The sequence below is a fragment of the Symphalangus syndactylus genome, chromosome 2 (genome assembly GCF_028878055.3).
Source record: "Symphalangus syndactylus isolate Jambi chromosome 2, NHGRI_mSymSyn1-v2.1_pri, whole genome shotgun sequence".
Taxonomy (NCBI): Eukaryota; Metazoa; Chordata; class Mammalia; order Primates; family Hylobatidae; genus Symphalangus; species Symphalangus syndactylus.
In genome coordinates, this window is record NC_072424.2 from 19,021,783 (window position 1) to 19,039,949 (window position 18,167).

Here is an 18,167-nt window from a genome sequence, read left to right on the forward strand (position 1 = left end):
CACAGCAGGGAGCCAGGCACTGGCCGGCTCTGAGGATGGGACAAAGCCAGCCACAACTGACCACAAGGGGCCTTGTGATGGAGGAATGTCTTGCTGCCTTTCTGTAGCTCAGCCCTGCCGCTGGCATTCCCCTTCCCCGGGGTGGGGACCTGCTGCATTAGAGGACCACGCCCTTCGGGAGGGAGGGAAGCCCCAGTCCACAGAACGGCGAGCCGGTCACTGGGCCCAGATGCTCACTCACCACAAACTGACTGTTGACCTTCTCGAGGATCTGCTTCTCATTGAGGGCCATGGACTCCCCTTTCCTCTTTTTGATCCTCTTCTTCTCCAAACGCTTGCAGGCATACATTTTACCCGTGGCCCGAACCTGGCAGGCACAGACCTGCAGTGCAAGAAAGAAACCAGGGTGGCAAGAGCACCGTGGAGGCCTGCCCCGAGCTCCTCCAAGGCCAGGACCACAGAGCTCCCAGGTGGAGAATGGATGGGGTGAGAGCCGGCCCTGCCTGGCTTCATGGGTGCTCCAGGCTCCCAGGACCCGATGATGCCTGGCCTGGCACCTACGGCTGTCCTGGGCCCTTGCCCTCCCTCCTCCTCTTCTTCAAGGATTCCCAGCCCTGGAAGGGGCAGAATGAGCCACTCACACCAAGGCTTAGATAACTGACTGGGGCCCCAAGTACCATTCCATTCCCAGGGCAACAGGATTTTCTCCTACCGGCTGCTGGTAGAGAAGTTTGTTTTGGGGAGCAGTGATAGGAGACCCTCAAGAACCCTGACTTTATAATCCAGATAAGCGGGAACCAAAGCATTTGGGCTTAAGTCTTAGTTCTGCCCCACATTGTCTGTGTGCCCTTGGCTGGCTCACCTAACCATTCTGGACCTCAGTTTTCCGCATCTCTAAAATGGGAATAACAAGGCTTGCCTCACATGCTGGGAAGATCAGATAATGTACAACAAAATCTCAAATCTTGCATGACAGGGGCATCCAGGCACTGAGCGGCCAAGGTTGCCCAGCCTCCTCACGCCCTCACATCTCCTCCCCACACACGACCAGGGCTGCCCATTTGTCCTCTGCAGGCTGGACCCTGCCCGAGGCGGGCGGGAGAGCCCCTCTGTCTTACCTGCCCAGCTCCACACCCTCCTTCCACCTTAGACACACCTGATAGCCCCAAGGCCGCTGACTCTCCCCCACCCTCACTGCCCCCGGGGCCCACATGGAGCCACTGGTGCCCCCGGGGGACCCCTGCACCGACCCTTTAGGTTGATCCAGAAGGGACAGGAAAGGTGACTTGAATATAAGAACTTCAATTAAAAACATGAATGTTCACTCACCTCCCCGAAGCCCCCTTTTCCCAGCACTCGATACTGCCTGAAAGTGTTTTTGGTCACCGGTTGCCTGGAAGAAAGAAGAATCCCACACTGGTCTCATGGTGCCAAGACTCAAAATCCACAGGAAACAGCGGCACATTGAGAGCAGCTGGGGTGGGGTGTAATTCCAGGAGCCCCACAGCAGCCCCAGGGACCCCCCCAGGAATCATCGCTGGAGACTGGACCTTCGAGGACTTAGTCTGAAGCTGAGTGTTCAAATCCCAAGCCCCCCGGCCCCCAGGCCCCTGCAAGCTGGGGGATGCACAGGACTCACTTGCTCAGAAAGCTTGAAAAACATGAGCACAGAGATGCTTGACCACACTTTCCATGTGGTTCTCCTCTCTCTGCAAATCATGCAGTGAAACTCAGAAGGAAGCTGTGCCTTCTGTGCAGGAAGGGGTGGGGGCCAGGAGCCACAGAGGACCAGCGTCCCACAAAGGACACGAAGGAGGTCACAGCCCTCCCTACACCTGTGCATCTCAGCCTGCCCAGCAGGATGGCAGTGATTCCTGTCCTGGGCATCGCCTATTCCTTCCTGCAGGCACTCCTGCTGCTGGCCCAGGAGACCCGGCCTCAGGAGGCGGCAGAGGGTGCTAGTCTTCAAATCATGTCCTGGGGATCTTTACCACTGGTTCCCAACCTTTCCACCACTGAGGACCCTTTATTATATCTCCCACATAGATGAGGAACATGAGAAGATCCTGCCTGCCAAGATCGGATTGGAAGTAATGATCACCTTGCGTCTTCCAACTCCTCGTTTTAATGAGCCAATGCCATTTATGACATTGAATCAGACAGAACTTCTGATCATGAGGCATGATGGCACTTTTTGGATTAAGCAAAGACATGGTCCTATCTAGTTGCCATAAAGGACAACACGGTGCAGAGGGCTTGTGGTTTGCATTGATGGTCTGTTTGGCTACAAGTAATCAGCTTAAAACGTGAAAATTGGCTCTTGGCTCTCCGGGACTAAACTCCTGCCCCTAAACTCCTCAAAAGTCCCGATCAGGGCAGGGGTTGGATCGAGGCAGAACTGGGCCAAAGAACTGGGTCAGCTGAGGATGACCAGGGAGCCTTCAGTCACGCAGCAGCTCTTGAACGAATGAGTCTTCCCTGGAAATCATATCTGTGGCACCACAGCTGCACTCTGAGGAAGGCCCTGAAAAGCCAGGGAACTCTCTGGCACCCCATCTTGAATTTGCATGCCATGGCTCACTTCTCCCTTCACCAGTGCTTCCTCAGGACGCAGGGCCCAATCCCCACCGAAGCACAGAGCTGCCCCTCTGCGGGTATCCCGCTCTTCTGCACAGGAGCGGCTGGACAGCCAAAGGGAAGAGCTGCCACACGCCTGCCTCTACCACGTGGCCCTGGGAAGCCTTCCCTACAGCCGCACCCAGAAACCACATGAAGGCGGCCCGCCTAACAGTTTACGATGCATGGAGGAGAAACGGTTGGTTGGCATCTCCACAGAACTTCTCTGCTGGGGGAAATGAGTGTAATGCAAGTTCCCAGGAATTTCTTGGTTAACCTTGGGAGGAAAAAAACCCCTTGACTATTTCAGCAGTAGAGCACCAACCGGGCAGGATCTTGTGCAGGGTGCTATCCGATATGTAGGGCATTCCTAGGCCAGGGTCCTGCCCTACAGGCTCCAAAAACTTAATGCCTTCAAAAAGTGAACTCTTAACTTCTTTGCAATCAGGCCACAGAGTGAAAAGGACAATTTCTCCATTTCATGTGCTTGGTGCAGATAAGAAAAAGGAAAGCCAGTGACCACCGACAAAGGCTGCTATGGGAATGGAGTGCTGGGTGGACCAAGGCCCATGAACTTGGGAGGAGGCCTCTGGATTCAGGTTCCAGCCTTGCCAGGCCCTTGCTGAGTGGCCCAAGGCTGCTCCAACTCCTCTGAGGAAAATGATCATGAGAAGGCCTTACATCCAGCGGAAGGCTCTTTGTAAACTAGTGTTATGACATTATTTGAACTCCTAGGAATAAAGGGCATGCCCCCCTCTGGGGGTCTCTATAGTAACAATACCTACTGCTCCAAGCACGCATGGGGGCTTCTATAATCCTCACACCGCCTCAGGGAGCGGGGATCATTATTGTCCCCATTCTGCAGATGAGAACGCTGAGGCTTCAAGAGGTGAAATGAGTTGCTCAAGGCCCTGGCTGGTAGTGGTGGGCTGGAGTTGGGGTCTAGGCAGCCCATGCTCTGTATCCTGACCCCACACTGCCACTCTGGGAAGGTGGGCACAGATTGGGGTTGTGTGTTGCACAGCCCAGGGCTCCAGAACGGGACACGGGCATTGCGAACACAGCTCCACTAGACTGCCCTGTAATTGTCAGAATCAGGACTGACCCTCCAGCAAGAGTTGGCTGTGCCTCCCAGTATCAGACCTGGTGAAGTGGGGCTAATGGCAGTGACGCTGTTGATGGCGGTGATGCTGATGATGGCGGTGATGCTGATGATGGCAGTGAGGCTGATGATGGCAGTGATGCTGATGGTGGCAGTGAGGCTGATGATGGCAGTGATGCTGATGGTGGCGATGATACTGATGATAGCAGTAATGCTGTTGATGGCAGTGGGATATTGATAACAGCAGTGACGCTGTTGATGGCGGTGATGCTGATGATGGCGGTGATGCTGATGGTGGCAGTGAGGCTGATGATGGCAGTGATGCTGATGGTGGCGATGATACTGATGATAGCAGTAATGCTGTTGATGGCAGTGGGATATTGATAACAGCAGTGATGCTGATGATGGCGGTGATGCTGATGATGGTGGTGATGCTGTTGATGGTGGTGATGCTGAAGCTGGTGGTGATGCCATTGATGGCGGTGATACTGATGATGGCAGTGATGCTGGCGATGGTGGTGATACTAATGATGGTGGTGATGCTGTTGATGGCACTGGGATATTGATAACAGCAGTGATGCTGATGATGGAGGTGATGCTGATGATGGCAGTGAGGCTGATGATGGCAGTGAAACTGATGATGGCAGTGATGCTGATGATGGTGGTGATACTAATGATGGTGGTGATGCAGTTGATGGCAGTAGGATATTGATAACAGCAGTGATGCTGATGATGGCGGTGATGCTGATGATGGCGGTGATGCTGCTGATGGCTGTGATGTTGCTGATGGCTGTGATACTGATGATGGCAGTGATGCTGATGATGGCAGTGATACTGTTGATGGCAGTGATATTGATGGCTGTGATGCTGTTGATGGCAGTGATGCTGTTGACTGTGATGCTGCTGATGGCTGTGACGCTGACGATGGCGGTGACACTGATGATGGCGGTGATGCTGCTGATGGCGGTGATGCTGCTGATGGCGGTGATGTTGATGGCGATGATGCTGTTGATGGCAGTGATGCTGCTGATGGCGGTGATACTGATGATGGCGATGATGCTGATGATGGCGGTGATGCTGCTGATGGCGGTGGGATATTGATAACAGCAGTGATGCTGATGATGGTGGTGATGGTGATGATGGTGGTGATAGACGCAACAACTGCATTCAGCAGTTTACTTCCTGTGGCCAAATGGCTGAGCTTTGTGGAACACCTGCTTTGTTCCAGCAGGTGTTGTGCTTATCTTATCTCCTCCTCAGTCCAAGCCCACAATGCAGGCACAATCATCCACATTTTACAAATGAGGACACTGAGGTGTGGAGTCGTGAGTGACCCTTTCTGAGGACCCTCCTTGGGAAGAGGCAGAGGCGGGACTCGGACCCAGACTAGGGGCTCTGGTGCCCTCAGTAGATGTCTAGGCCAATCCTTTGCCTCTCAAGCTTTCCTGGAGCCATCATGTGCCTGTGCAGGGTGGACAGCGGCCACTAAGGAGGCCATCTCTGGTCACACTGTCATCCCCACCAGTCAGGTGGAGAGAAACCACCTATCCATGGCTGCAGAGCCAAGGGTTTTCTGCTGGGTTTCCAGAAGTAGGCAGGGAAGGGCTGTGAATGGGGTTCGGAGGGGCTCCTGGCCTGCAGCTTCCTGAGTGTCTACTGGGGACACAGCCAGCTGTGGGGCTGGCAGGCAGCAGTGGATGGCTCCTTTCTTACCGGATGCCCCCAGATGGCTGTGCATGCCAGGCCTCTGGGGACAGGGACTCTGGGCTGTGGGAGGGGAGGCTCCCACCCTTGTCTACCAGCTTAGCCCGGCATGGATTTTACATAGGCATCGCCCCGCTCTGCAAATCCTGGGCCAGTGAAGGTAGCGGAGCACTGCGCTGGGGGCTCAGGGCTGGGGCCTCGTCGGCAGCACTGCTGGCTTGCTGGGAAGCTAAGTCAGGTCCTGTGTTCTGCTTCCTCATCTGTCACAGGGGGACACATCTGCCCAAGTCACAGCCACGCATGGGCGAGTACTTTGAAGAGAATAAGACAGCAAGCACCCAGGAAAAGACACTTGGTCTCCCCCATTATTAGAGAGACAAGAAAATAAGCAATGAGGAAGCGCACTGCTCACTCACGAGGTAGGAAAAGATGCGAACAGCGTTGATGAAGCTGAGGAGCAGGCACTCGGGCACTGTGGCACTGGAGGTCAGGGGCAGCTGTTTTGGACGGCAGCTTAACAGCACTCACGGTTTAAAATCAGGGGCCTTCTGACCCAGAAATTCCTCTGCTAGGAATTTCTCTGGACGTACTTGCAGAAGTACTTAAAGATTTATGTATAAAGCTATTTATTATTTAGGGAGGGCTGCACACAGAAAAATGGAGAACCACCTCAATATCCATCAACAGGGCACTGGATTAAATCAAGGATGTGCAACTACTCTAAGGAATATGGCAGCTCTTTATTTGCTGACAGAGAAAGAATTCCCAAAGACAGTGAAGCAAAAAAAAGTAAGAACAAGATGCTGTTTACGTTTGCGTGAATGTGTGTTTGTGTGTGTGTGTGCTTGAATAAGCATACAGCATTTCTAGAATACACAACGGGGAGTCAGGTTAATTTTGTTTTAAACATGAGCCCATGAGAGGTAACTGATTTTTATATGAATTCTCAGATGAAAAATGTGTACCCTCTGCCTCCCTGATCTGTATGGGGTGTGGTGGACTCACCTTTCCAACCACTTCCACTGGAGAAAGCGGTCAAAATACATGCTATCCAGATATTCGTGGAATGGTTCTCCCCTCAGATACTCGTGGACAGACCTAGCGCAGACGGAACAAGAGGATGAACATTTTATAATCCCGATCTTCAAACACAGGGGCAAAGCTGTATCCAGCTTTGGAAATGCAAGCAAACAGGGCCTCTCAACCTATGCAGATGCAGCACGTCTGGCCAGAGGTCCTGCCATTCTACTGGGGGTTATATGAAATTGGTTGGCCCTGCCAACACTTGTTGGGTACCTGCCATGTGTTGGGCACTGTTCTAGGCCCTGGGATATAGCTGGGAGCAAGGGGTTGGCATTGTATGTGGGACACAAACAGTGAATAGCAAACATGAAATAAATGATCCCAGAGGTATGTTATCATGAATGAGTTCGGGGGGACTGGAAGGGTAGAGGGGTCTCTCTGAAGAAGTGACCTTAAGCTGAGAACAGACGAAGACTTAATGAGGGGCTGGGAATCAGGGGTGGTGGGTGGTTGGGGGAAGGGTGGGACCACAGCCCCTCAGAACCGCAGCTCTGGATCTGGTCTTGGACTAGCAAAGCCACTGGGAGTTTTTTATGCATGTAGTGGAATTTACTGGTCACCTGCTGTGGGCCAGGTGCCAGGCTGAGCCCTGGGATGCTGTGGATCTCTATGGGTCTTAGGCCATCAGGGCAGGTTCTGAAACTGTCTGCAGGCAGCTTCCTCCCTTTAGAAAGTGGACACGCTGAGTAATCTAGCACAGGCACTTGGAGCCTGGGGAAGGGAGGGGACTACGCAGGTGGGGCATGTCAGAATCTGTGTCCTGCCAAACCTGAAAGCCATCGTTAGGAGCCAAGATGGTCATTCCCTCAGGGTCAGAGTCACCAACCAAGACCCCACCCACTGTTGGATCTGACTCCTGGGCAGCCCCAAGAGAGCAGCAACCAAGCTTGCTCTGCCCACCGGGGTGTCTCCCCAGCACGTAACCCAGGGCTTGGTCCCAGGACGGCCCTCCCAGCTCCCCTCAAAGTGCATGCAGGTTGCTGTTTTTCTTGCATAAACTCCATGAAAGCCAGGACTGGGTTCTTGTTCACCTTGGTATCCCCCAGCACGCAGCACAGTGCCAGGTAGGTACTCAGTTGATGTCTGTGGTGCTGAATAAGGGCACACAAAAAGCCCCTGAGCTCATCCAGCTATGTGGGGTAACCTGGCTTTGGAGAGCTTTCATGAGCCTGTGTGTGTGTGTGTGTGTGCACGTGCGTGTGTCAGCAAGTGTGTGTGTACTTGTGTGTGCTCCTCGGTGCTCATGCCTTCACAGTGTGTGTGTGCAAGATGGGGTGGGTGTTTAGTTGGTGCTCTGCTGGCAGCATGGCCATCGACTTGTCTCACCCCCTGCGGGGCAGACGTGCCACCTGCAGACAAGGTGATGGGGTTCAGCTGAGAAGCGCCCCCTGCATCAGTAGCACTGGCTCTGGTTGGTGGCGGTAGTGGGGGTTGAGGACCCTGGGAAAGATTTCCAAACCACCCAGACAGGTTCAAATGTGCACATTCCTCTGTCTCAACAGCCTGGAAAGCCACTTGCTTTCAACACCCTTTGCAGTAGATGTTTTCTTTGGACTTGGCACCTCGGTATCTTTTTCTCTTCGTGGGAAGTATACAAACAGTTGGTATAACTTGGCTGAAGCTGTCAGGCATAGAAGACCTGCCTCAGTGCCCTGTATGGTCAGGTGGAGAGCGGCGGCATCCCATCTCCGGGCAGCCCGGGGAGGACAGGCCAGGTGACTAGGGCACTTACTGTGCACACGCAGAAAAGAGTTCTTTGCACGGCTTCTGCAGGAGCTTCTCCTCCGTCTGGGAGACCAGGTCTTGGCCAACTTGGGCTATGAAAACAGGGGACTGGAAGAAGGAAGGGAAGGGAGGTGGTCAGTGAGCAGCCAGCAGCAGTGTGGCCGGGTTTGCCCACAGGTGTTGGGCCAAGAACCAGCCAGGCTCCAGGTGCTGGTACACCTGGCAGCCTGTCTCCACCCCAGCGTGTGACTGGCTGCCTCCTCCAGCCTGCACCTGGCTCAGGGCTACCTGGACACTGGTGGTTTGGGGAGGTGGCTGAGCTGGAAGGTAGTGAATGAGCCCAGGTTCAGGGTGAGACTTCTGGCTGTGCCACTTATAGGCTGTGTGACCTCATGGAGGTCACTTGGCTTCTCTGAGCCTCATTCCTCATCCGCATAACATTGATAATGACAGTCCCCATGGCCTGGGCATGTAGTCAGAGCTGACAGGGTGTGCAAATGCTCCCAACCATAAGGGGCTGTGCAGCGTGACCCAGCCCATCACTGAGCCCCCAGCAGGCTTGGTGACACCCCTTGGCCATGCTGGGCTTCTTTCCTCCGAGGGCAAAAGAGAAGATGAACACCTGCCCAGCCTCGAGGTTCATGTGTGAAAGGGTTTGGATCAGGCCAAGGTGGACGGGAAGGCTCAGGAGGGAGGAGGGGGGTGAGGAGGGGAGGGGAGCTATAGCCCCGGAGCTGCAGGCTTGGGTTTGAATCCCAGATCTGTGACTCGCAGCTGTGGCCTTGGTCTTAACTGCTCAGCCTCACTCTTGTCAGGAAGATGATCAGGAATAGGAGTTTCTCTTGGAGCAAATCAATAAAAACTTCAGGTAAGGCATTTGGCCCAGATCTGGCAGTAGTAGCAAGCACGAAATAAATGTCACCACCATTGTTTCTTTATCTTTCTAGGTTAAACTGCTGGCCTGAGTATTTTAAGTTTGAAAGGACATTTCCGAGAGTTGCTGTGTCCTACCCAGGAGTGGCGGCCGCATCTGAAAGGCAGCTCCACCCAGGGCAGGCCTCACCCACACCCTCCCCTCCTCCCACCATTCACCCTCTGCCAGCTGTTCCCAGGGGCTGACTCACCAGCTGGGCTTTGAGATGGGTTTTTAATAAATTACAGGGATAATTGAGAAAATTGCTGGGAGTGGGCTCAGAAAGATGGGGTGTGGACACAGCTCTCTCCCAAAAGGATGCTGAAATCTGAAAGCCTTGCCTCCTCTTCCCTATGGGGCTGATTTGCTAAGTCCACTGGATGGTTTCTGGGCGGGGGTGTCAATCCCCAGGGGTGGAGGGGACGCCTGAGGCAGCAGCTGGCCTCTCCTTGGTGAATGAAATCAATGGCTTGTTTTCTCTTCTCCACGGTTCTGAATGTCCAAATCCCTTCCTTCCTTATTTCTTTTCTAGGTCCAGCCCTCTCTGCAGGCTCACCCCTGCCCTCAGGGTCTCCCCGCTGAGCCAGGCCTGAGAGGCTTCAGCTTCTTGGGGGGGCAGCCTGCGGTGTGGATGCGAGCTGCTGTGACAGTAAACACCGCTTACCCAAGTGCAGGCCAAGCCATTCCCACCAAACAACAGCCTCAGAGCACATTTCCCAGTTACCATCAGCAGCCTGGGTAGTGGCTGCTGTCTCCCACCTGCCTTCCCACTCTGCCCCAGGAGACACAGAAGAGCAACCCACAGAGCATGGGTCACAACTTTTGCAGAAAAGATGCTCGATGTCATGGGAGGAGCCCCAGGCCAAGAGCCAGGACCCTGAGCTCTGGCCCGGCCTCTGACCTTGGCCATTTTGTGCCTCCGTCTCACCCTCTGAAACAGGAAGGAGCTGCTCCAGAGATGCCTGAAGCGTCCTTTGAGATTTGGGAATCGACAACTGGGGGCTTGTGCTTCTAAGACTTGGAGAACTTTCTTGGGAATTCTGGCAGCTGAGTCTCTTGGGAACCAGTACCTCCAGGCTACTTCAGAGCAACTGAGTATCAGAACAAATCCCGAGCCCTGGGCAAATATGCTTCAGGAAGGAGAGAGCTGATGGCTTGGCACCCTTAGTCCAGGAGGGCCCAAGGCCTGGCATGGAGCTGGTGCTGGCTGTCTGTTCATGAGCAACACGATACAATGTGTTGTGCCAGGATATGACCTTGTGCCTGGTGCAAGTCAGCAAGGACCAGATAGAGATGCCAGCAGGGTGGGCCATGGGGAGAAACAGAATGGTCAGAAGGGGGACCTGAGTTGACCACCTGTGTGCATTCTGCAGGGTTCTGCCTTTGTTTCCACCTAGGGAGGACCCATCCTTACCTACCACAGGCACAACCTGGTGCTGGGCAGGGGTAGAATTAAAAGATGAAGATGAAGCCAGGCAGGACTCAGTGGCTCATGCCTGTAATCCCAGCACTTTGGGAGGCCAAGGCAGGAGGATTGCTTCAGGCCAAGAGTTTGAGACCAGCCTGGGAAACATAGTGACAGCCTATCTCCACCAAAAATAAAAACAAAATTAGCCAAACATGGTGGCTTGCCTGTAGTCTCAGCTACTTGGGAGTCTGAGGCAGGAGGATTCCTTGAGCCCAAGAGGTCGAGGCTGCAGTGAGTCATGATCACACCAATGCACTCCAGCCTGGGCAACAGGGTGAGACCCTGTCTCAAAAAAAAAAAAAAAAAAAAGAAAAGAAAAAAGAGATGGAACCAGTGTGGTTTTGACCTCAAAATACTTTTTCTCCAGTAAGACAAAAATGATATACTATAAGGTACAATATCTTAACAGAAAAATTCTTATGCCTCTCGGTTGCACTGTACATGGTGATGTACAAAATGGGCTGGTTGAAATTCAATGGCTTTCAAACCTTCTTTCTTCTTGTTTTTTTTGTTTGTTTTAGTAGCAAACTTTTCTCCTCCAAATGAAATTTATCCACAGACCCAATATTTAAAACCTATAAAAATAATTTAATTGGTAACAATGGTTTACATATATTGAAGGCTAACTCTAGTTAGGTCCTGTGCTAAACACATTGCTTCATTAATTCACTGAATCATACCCTGAGGTAGCTATTATTATAGTGTCCATTTTGCAGATGAGGAAACTGAGGTTCGGAAAGGTTAAGCAATTTTCTCAGGGTCACTCAGCCAATAAGTGCCTGAGAGGGGATTTGAACCTAGGCTGGGTGTCTAATGAGTGAGATCTGGCTGGAGGGAGTGGGCTGTCTGGGCCACCTGTGCCCCCCTCTCACCTTATCCCCTCAGGACCCATGAGGTCTGACCCTAGCCCCCGGTACTCTGCAGAGCTCAGCATGAGGACCAGGGTGCTCTTTGGTCCCATAGCAGAGGCAAGTGATGCAGCTCGAGACAATGAGCCCCACGGCTCAGAGAAGGGAGGGGTCATCGTGAGCTGGGGTCATCTGGGAAAGGCTTTATGGAAGACGCAGTAAGGGGCAAAGCAGAATTTGACCCTCCTACCTGCAGGCGGGGACAGCCAACTGGACTCCCTTCTCAGCAGATTGGAGAAGGGGATTGTCCAGGGTCTAGAGGTGACCCAGCGGTGTACATGAAGTCACACCACTCTCACACTTTGGATTGGCTGGCAGGGGAGCTCTGCCCAAGGGCAAAGCCCTAACAAGGGAGTTAATGAGTGGGTAATAACATCTGGCTTTATAACCATTGGCTCGACTTGAAGAGATTAAACGATTCCAACCCAATCCCCTTTCAAGTGCCTCCAGGGAGTGACACCTTTGCCAGTAAGATGGGAATAAGAAGCTGCTGGCCAGTGTGTCTGAAACTAAAGCCCAAACCTGCCAGGAGGGTAAGAAGTGAGCAGTTGCAGTCGGACATTTATTATTTGCATCAATGGAACCAGAGGATGTCTGGTCCTTCCCCTCCAGTTCAGAGAAGTCACTTACAAAGAGAGACCCTTTAAGAAGGCCCTCCGCTGGCTGCGTGTCGGATCGGATACACCGTGTAAGAAACAAGGCACCCAGAAGCTCAGAGGGCTCTGGGGTTCTGAGTAACCTCAGCTCAGCACCTGGGATCCATCCTCTGGGTCTTTGAAGGCAGCAGAATTCCATGCAGTTTCAGATCCCTGTCTGGTGGGCCCATAAGGTGGGCTGGGGAAGGGAGGGGGGAACCCTACAGGCCAGGTGGGTTCTAGAGAGAAATGTTATCCTCACTCCACTGAGGACTCAGGAGTGTCAGGAGAGCCATGGCTGGGCAGCACTCTGGCTCTTCCTGCAGGGATGTCCCTCTGGGATGGAGCTGACGGTCAGGGGTGCCACGCTCCCCCCATCAAAGATGTCCCTTGAATGTCTAACCGTACAGAACTCCAAGCGTGAGGGCCTCAAGGCCTGTAGATACCTGCAGAGGTGAAGGCAGCCAGGTTGGAAGGGGTCTTGGTGGTGCTCGTTGGTAAAATTCCCCCAGGGGTCCAGGACCCCTCAGGTCACCCGGTGGTCTCCTTAAACAGCTCTAGCTGCAGACCTTGACTTTAACACAACAGTGAATTTGGGCACCAAGGTTTCTTTGAAAGGATCAAGTTAACTGGAAGGAGCAGGGGAGTTTCTCTGCTTGAAGGCCCCACCATGAATGCCTGCCCCTTGTGGCCTTGCACAGCTGAAGCTACCCAGTGGTCAGCCTCAACGTGGGGAGCCAGCCTGGCCCTGCCAGAGTCCACTCTGATGACGGTCAGGGGGACACCCAGCTACCCCTGAGCAGGGCTCCGTAACCATCTCTCTGGGACAGCTGAAGGCACCAAGATATGCCCGGGGGACACAGCTGTGTAGCCTGGGGTGCTGGCTGGAGAGCTCTCTCCCCTCTGGCTAGACGAGAAAGGCCTTGCCTGCCACGAGGAACTGCAGGCTGTGAGGACCCCTCTGGCAATCATTCCCCAGTGCTGAGCTCCCCACCCACTTCTTTGGTGAAGGACTCTCCCCTTCTGGTCCCCCCTGAAGCTGGGGAGGGACAGAGGTGAACTTAAAGCTGGGGCACTCTGCCTGCTCTGTGAGCCGGTTCTTCTGTATAAAAGCCCCCTTCACCTGGAGGTAAAAGAACCTGCCCCGCCTCCCCCTTGGGATGAGAAATTGACCTTGAATCCTGCACTGGAGGAACCTGGAGCCGCACTGGGCCAGGGGAGCCAAGGCTGCCTGCTGTTCCAGCGGGCGGATCAGACAGAGCTCATGCTGGTTTGGAACTCCCTTTGGGACCCCCAATGACTCACTCCTTCTTACCACCTCTTCCCTATGGCCCAGACTCACTCTCTGCTCTATGCCACTGGTTCTGGGGATCCGGGCAGTTCCTGATGTCTGTGATAACCAGAATGTACCTTTTCAGGCAGCAAGAGATGAAGCTTGCCTGGGATGTTTTTCTGGGCACCACAGGGCACTGAGAAAAGCTCTTCCCACCACTTGGAACATAAGTAGGGCAGACTCCCCACCAAAATGGATGAAGTACGCCTAGGGTGGCTTCTCACCTTCACTCCTCTCTAAGCCTCTCCCCTCCTTTTTGTCCTCATCTCATGCATCCTCTGCTGCTGTGACTCTAAACTCTATTATGCCGCATAGGTCACCTCTCTCATCTTCTGTTCCATCAGAACAGAAACCTCTGGGATATTCATGATGTGTGGATGATGTATTGCTGACCAGTAATGATTCAATGCACGGGAGGCCTTGGAATTTTCAAAGATGAGACTGTTGGGGTGGCAGTGTGGTTGGAGAGAAGAGCTAGGGGCCTGTCCTGAAGCTGCATTTGTATAGCAATGGGTTTAGAGTGAATGGGATGACTTGCTGGCTAATCCCTTGCCCCCAGCACCCCTTGGTACAGCAAATGCTCAATGCCGCACCCCTCCCAGGTCAACTGCCACTTCACAGGTGCCATCTGTGCTTAACCTGAAGCAGGAATGATCTGGGGTATTTCAGGCACTGAGGCAAGCTGTGGAGGAGTGGTGCTGAGGAGGAAGGCAGGGGCCAGGCCTGGGCATGAAGCCACCCCAGTGGGCACCACACTCAGCACTGGATCCGGGAAGCATGTGTGGATCACCCACCACACCCAAGGGTGATGCTCAGACGCCCACCCTCAGTGGCGTTACAGAGGGAGGGACCCAAGCACAAGGGCAGGCGACAGACAGCCCAACCCCAGCTCTGCCTCCGCCCATTTAGCCAAGGCCCACGGAGCAGGCCATCCACAAGGTGGTGCCATTGCTTCCCTATGCTCCTTCACCCCACCGGCCTGCCAGCCTTCTGGTCCCCAAAGACTTGGGAGGCCAGGTGTGCACACTTGGAATAATTACAAACTGACTATAATCTCAGACCAGAGGAGTACGGCCTCTGCAATAACAATTGAGGGGAAAAAGGGGATCAATTCAGCCAGGTGCGGTGGCTCATGCCTATAATCCTAGCACTTCGGGAGGCCGAGGTGTGTGGATCACTTGAGGTCAGGAATTCAAGTCCAGCCTGGCCAACATGGTGAAACCCCATCTCTACTAAAAGTACAAAAGTTAGCCGGGCATGGTGGCATGCGCCTGTAGTCCCAGCTACTCAAGAGGCTGAGGCACGAGAATCGCTTGAAGCCGGGAGGCGGAGGTTGCAGTGAGCTGAGATCACTGAGCCACTGCACTCCAACCTGGGCAACACAGTGAGAAGCGGTCTCAAATTTAAAAAAAAAAAAAAAAAAAAAAAGAAAAGAAAAAAAAGAGAGAGAGATCAATTCGAGAGGGAGCCCTAGAGAGGTAACACAGGCCTGGACCTTGAAGGAGAGAGAAGCTGGACTGCACGGCCAGGGCCTGGAGGACAGAGTCAGCACTGAACAGAAAGGGAGACACTGTTCGGAGTCAGAGGGACTAGTGAGGATCATGGGAAATAAGCAGGAACGGCTGACAGGGTATGCTGCCGTAGCTTGAGGTTGACCCTCTCCTGGGGCAGCCACCAGTGGCTGAGTCATCAGCCCTGAGGATGATGTCGCCAAGGCGCCTGCACCTGCTCTTCCAGCACTGCTCCCTGCCTCTGCACCATGAATGACTGACATGAGGAAGGGACATCATTTCCTGCATCAGTGAGAAACTCCAGATGTTTGAGGCTCTGGTTCCCAAAGCATCTCCCTGCATTAACATCCTTGTTTCAAGTGTCAGGGTGGAGATGGAATCAGTTGTACTTGGCTGGTGTCCTTGGAGGCACCCAGGGATGGAGGGGGACTGAAAGGCCATGAAATCAACCCAGAGCTACACCCAGAGGCCTCCCCAGGAGCCACCAATAATCCTTTGCCCTGTGTCACCCCAGGAACTGTCCAGAAACACAGGCCTGATACTCGTTCAGAGATTCAGAAGTGAGATGGCGCAGGAGGAGGTGGAGATCAGAGGACCCTCCAGGAAAGACCCCTCAGGGCTCAGCCCTTCAACCCACTCATGGCACAGATGGGGAAACTAAGAGAAGGGGTCCCCTGCAAGTCACTTGCTGGCCCATGGCGGGGCCAGGATTGGCACCTCTGACTGGGAGGCATGGATCTGAGTGGTATAAGCCCTTAACCAGGTATCCTGAGCCAGCCCTCTGGGAAGGACATGGCTTTGGCCTCCTTGGCCCCAGACAAAACCAGCTGGTCCCCATTTCACAGCTGGGAACACTCACATCCAGCAATCTCAGCCCTGGCATCTCTGCCACCCACCCCCTCCTCTCCATCCCCAGCTGGCTGCCCTGGTTTGGAGAATTCTCTTCTCTTGCTTGGACTATTGAGGAGGCTCCTCACAGGTCTCTGCTACTCTTTGCTCTTTCATTTGACACAATGGTCCCCAAAGGAGTTTTTCTGCACCACACAGCATCAGCGGCCCTCACTGCCTATAGGACCAAGTCTAGTGGCTTCTTAGACCTGGCCCCCGACACGCTGCCCGACCTGCTTCCCCTTTCCTTCCCCTGCTCTCCAGTGCTCTGGCCCCACACTGGCTGTTTCCTGGGCGAGCTCCAGCTTTCTGTCTACTGGACCTTTGCTTCGTCCCTTCGTTCCTTCTCACCCCTTCATGGCATGTCCAAACCCCACCCAGTTATTTAGGACCTGCTTCTGACATAACCACATCCAAGATGATCCTCCCAGCAGGCAGGACCGTTCTTCCAGCCCCACCTCCTGGAAACGGCTGCTACGATCATTCTCATCATCACTGCTATCACTGCCATTTCTTTTTTCTTTTTCTTTTTTTTTTTTTTTTGAGACACAGTCTCACTCTGTCACCCAGGCTGGAGTGCAGTGGCACAATCTTGGCTCACTGAAAGCTCCACCTCCCAGGTTCAAGTGATTCTCATGCCTCAGCCTTCTGAGTAGCTGGGATTACAGGTGCGCCCCACAGCACCTGGCTAATTTTTGTATTTTTAGTAGAGACGGTGTTTCATCATGTTGGCCAGGCTGGTCTCGAACTCCTGGCCTCAAGTGATCCACCTGCCTCAGCCTCCCAAAGTGCTGGGATTACAGCTATGCGTCACCACACCTGGCCATCACTGCCTTTTCTTGAGCACCCACTTATGATATGCCAGGTCCTAGGAGCTTTATATGGAGTGACCTTGTTTAATCTTCTTAAGATAGGTTTTATTATTCTTACTATCCTCACTTCACAGGCGCAGAAATAGGCTCAGAAGTTAAGTAACTTGCTCAAGGGCACATAGTTGGCCTGGGAGCAAAGACAGGATTCAAACCCAGGGAATCTGGCCAGAGAACCTTATCCCTGAGCACCAGCATGTACTCCAAGGACGCCACATTCCTTCCTAGACAGTGTGCAGGAGGATGTGGCGTTGAGGAACAAGCCCTCCCTGGAGGCCCATAGGGGCCGGATAAGGAGGTGCGGTGGACTCTGCGTGTTTTGACCAATGGTGTTTGTATAGTGCTGTCATGCGTCTCTCTCTCTCTCTCTCTCACACACACACACACACACACACACACACACGCTAACGTCCAACATATGCTTCACTTCAGCAGAGGAAAACATCCCACTGAGGGCTCCGCGCTCATTAGCCATGGTTCCGTCAGCGGACAAAAGGTCGGCCCGGGAGACTGTCCGCACTATCTCCAGACGCAAGCACTTAGGGCTTAATGATGTGTATATTTTCATATGTGGGCAGCTGACATTCTCCATGTAAACTATTTGCAATTTCCCAACGTGGACAGGCTTAGCTTTCAGGAAAGCTGAGCAGGAGAGAGAGAAGACTCTCTGGAAGAAAGGGGCTCCCACGGGTCCCCTTCCTTCCACACAAGGGGGCTGCCCTGTCCTGCTGTCACGGGGTTTCTTGGGGGGCCACCCTCATTTCTCCTCCGGGGCGGGAACAGAGGAGGGACACTCCCACAACCATACCCTGGCCGCCCCTTGACCCTCCTCGAGGGGATCTGCGTCAGCTACGGGAAGCCTGGCGTGGGTGGGGGCAGGGGTGGGAGTCGGGTCTTCAGCAGGAGCCAGGGCTGGAGGCCGCTGTGGGTGCCTGAGGGACGGGCTGGCCCAACAGTCACGGCCCCTGAGAGAAGCAGGCGTTGTGCTGGGCCTTGATGTGGGTTTTCTCATAAATTTTTACTTCTGTTGCTCTCCGGAACAACGCTGTGAGGTGGGGGCTTACTGTTCCGGGGTCACAGATGTGGAAACTGAGCCCTAGAGAGCTCTGGGAAGAGGAGGAGTGTGGTCCCATTCCTGCTCATCAAGATGGAATGCTGCACAGCACGAGGTGTGCTGCGGGGGTTCCGCAAATGCCCGCAGACGGAACACTTAGCAAGCAGCGGACCTAAGACGCAAATCCAGGCCTGCCCAGTTCCAAACCCTGCAATATCTCCACTCTGCTTTGCTGAATGAACTGATGATGTTCCTGGCACATAGTAGGTGCTCAATATGCTTGTTGGATAAGTGTGTGTGTATGCACGCGCCTGTGTGCACGTGTGAACGTTCACAGCAAGAAAGAAGGAGATAAAGA

At 53.7% G+C, this 18,167-nt stretch overlaps 1 protein-coding gene across 8 annotated transcripts in view; it reads right to left on the minus strand.

Moving 5' to 3' along the window:
• The window catches only part of GRK5 (G protein-coupled receptor kinase 5), a 248,281-nt gene that overhangs the window by 24,439 nt on the left and 205,675 nt on the right, over window positions 1-18,167 (minus strand). For all 8 annotated transcript variants that reach the window (XM_055247300.2, XM_063625175.1, XM_063625163.1 and 5 more), the window contains 4 exons: window positions 8,238-8,338; window positions 6,428-6,520; window positions 1,330-1,393; window positions 242-382 (listed from right to left, as the gene is read on the minus strand). In XM_055247300.2, the coding sequence (XP_055103275.2) occupies window positions 242-382; window positions 1,330-1,393; window positions 6,428-6,520; window positions 8,238-8,338 (399 nt within the window). The remainder of the gene's footprint in view (window positions 1-241; window positions 383-1,329; window positions 1,394-6,427; window positions 6,521-8,237; window positions 8,339-18,167) is intronic.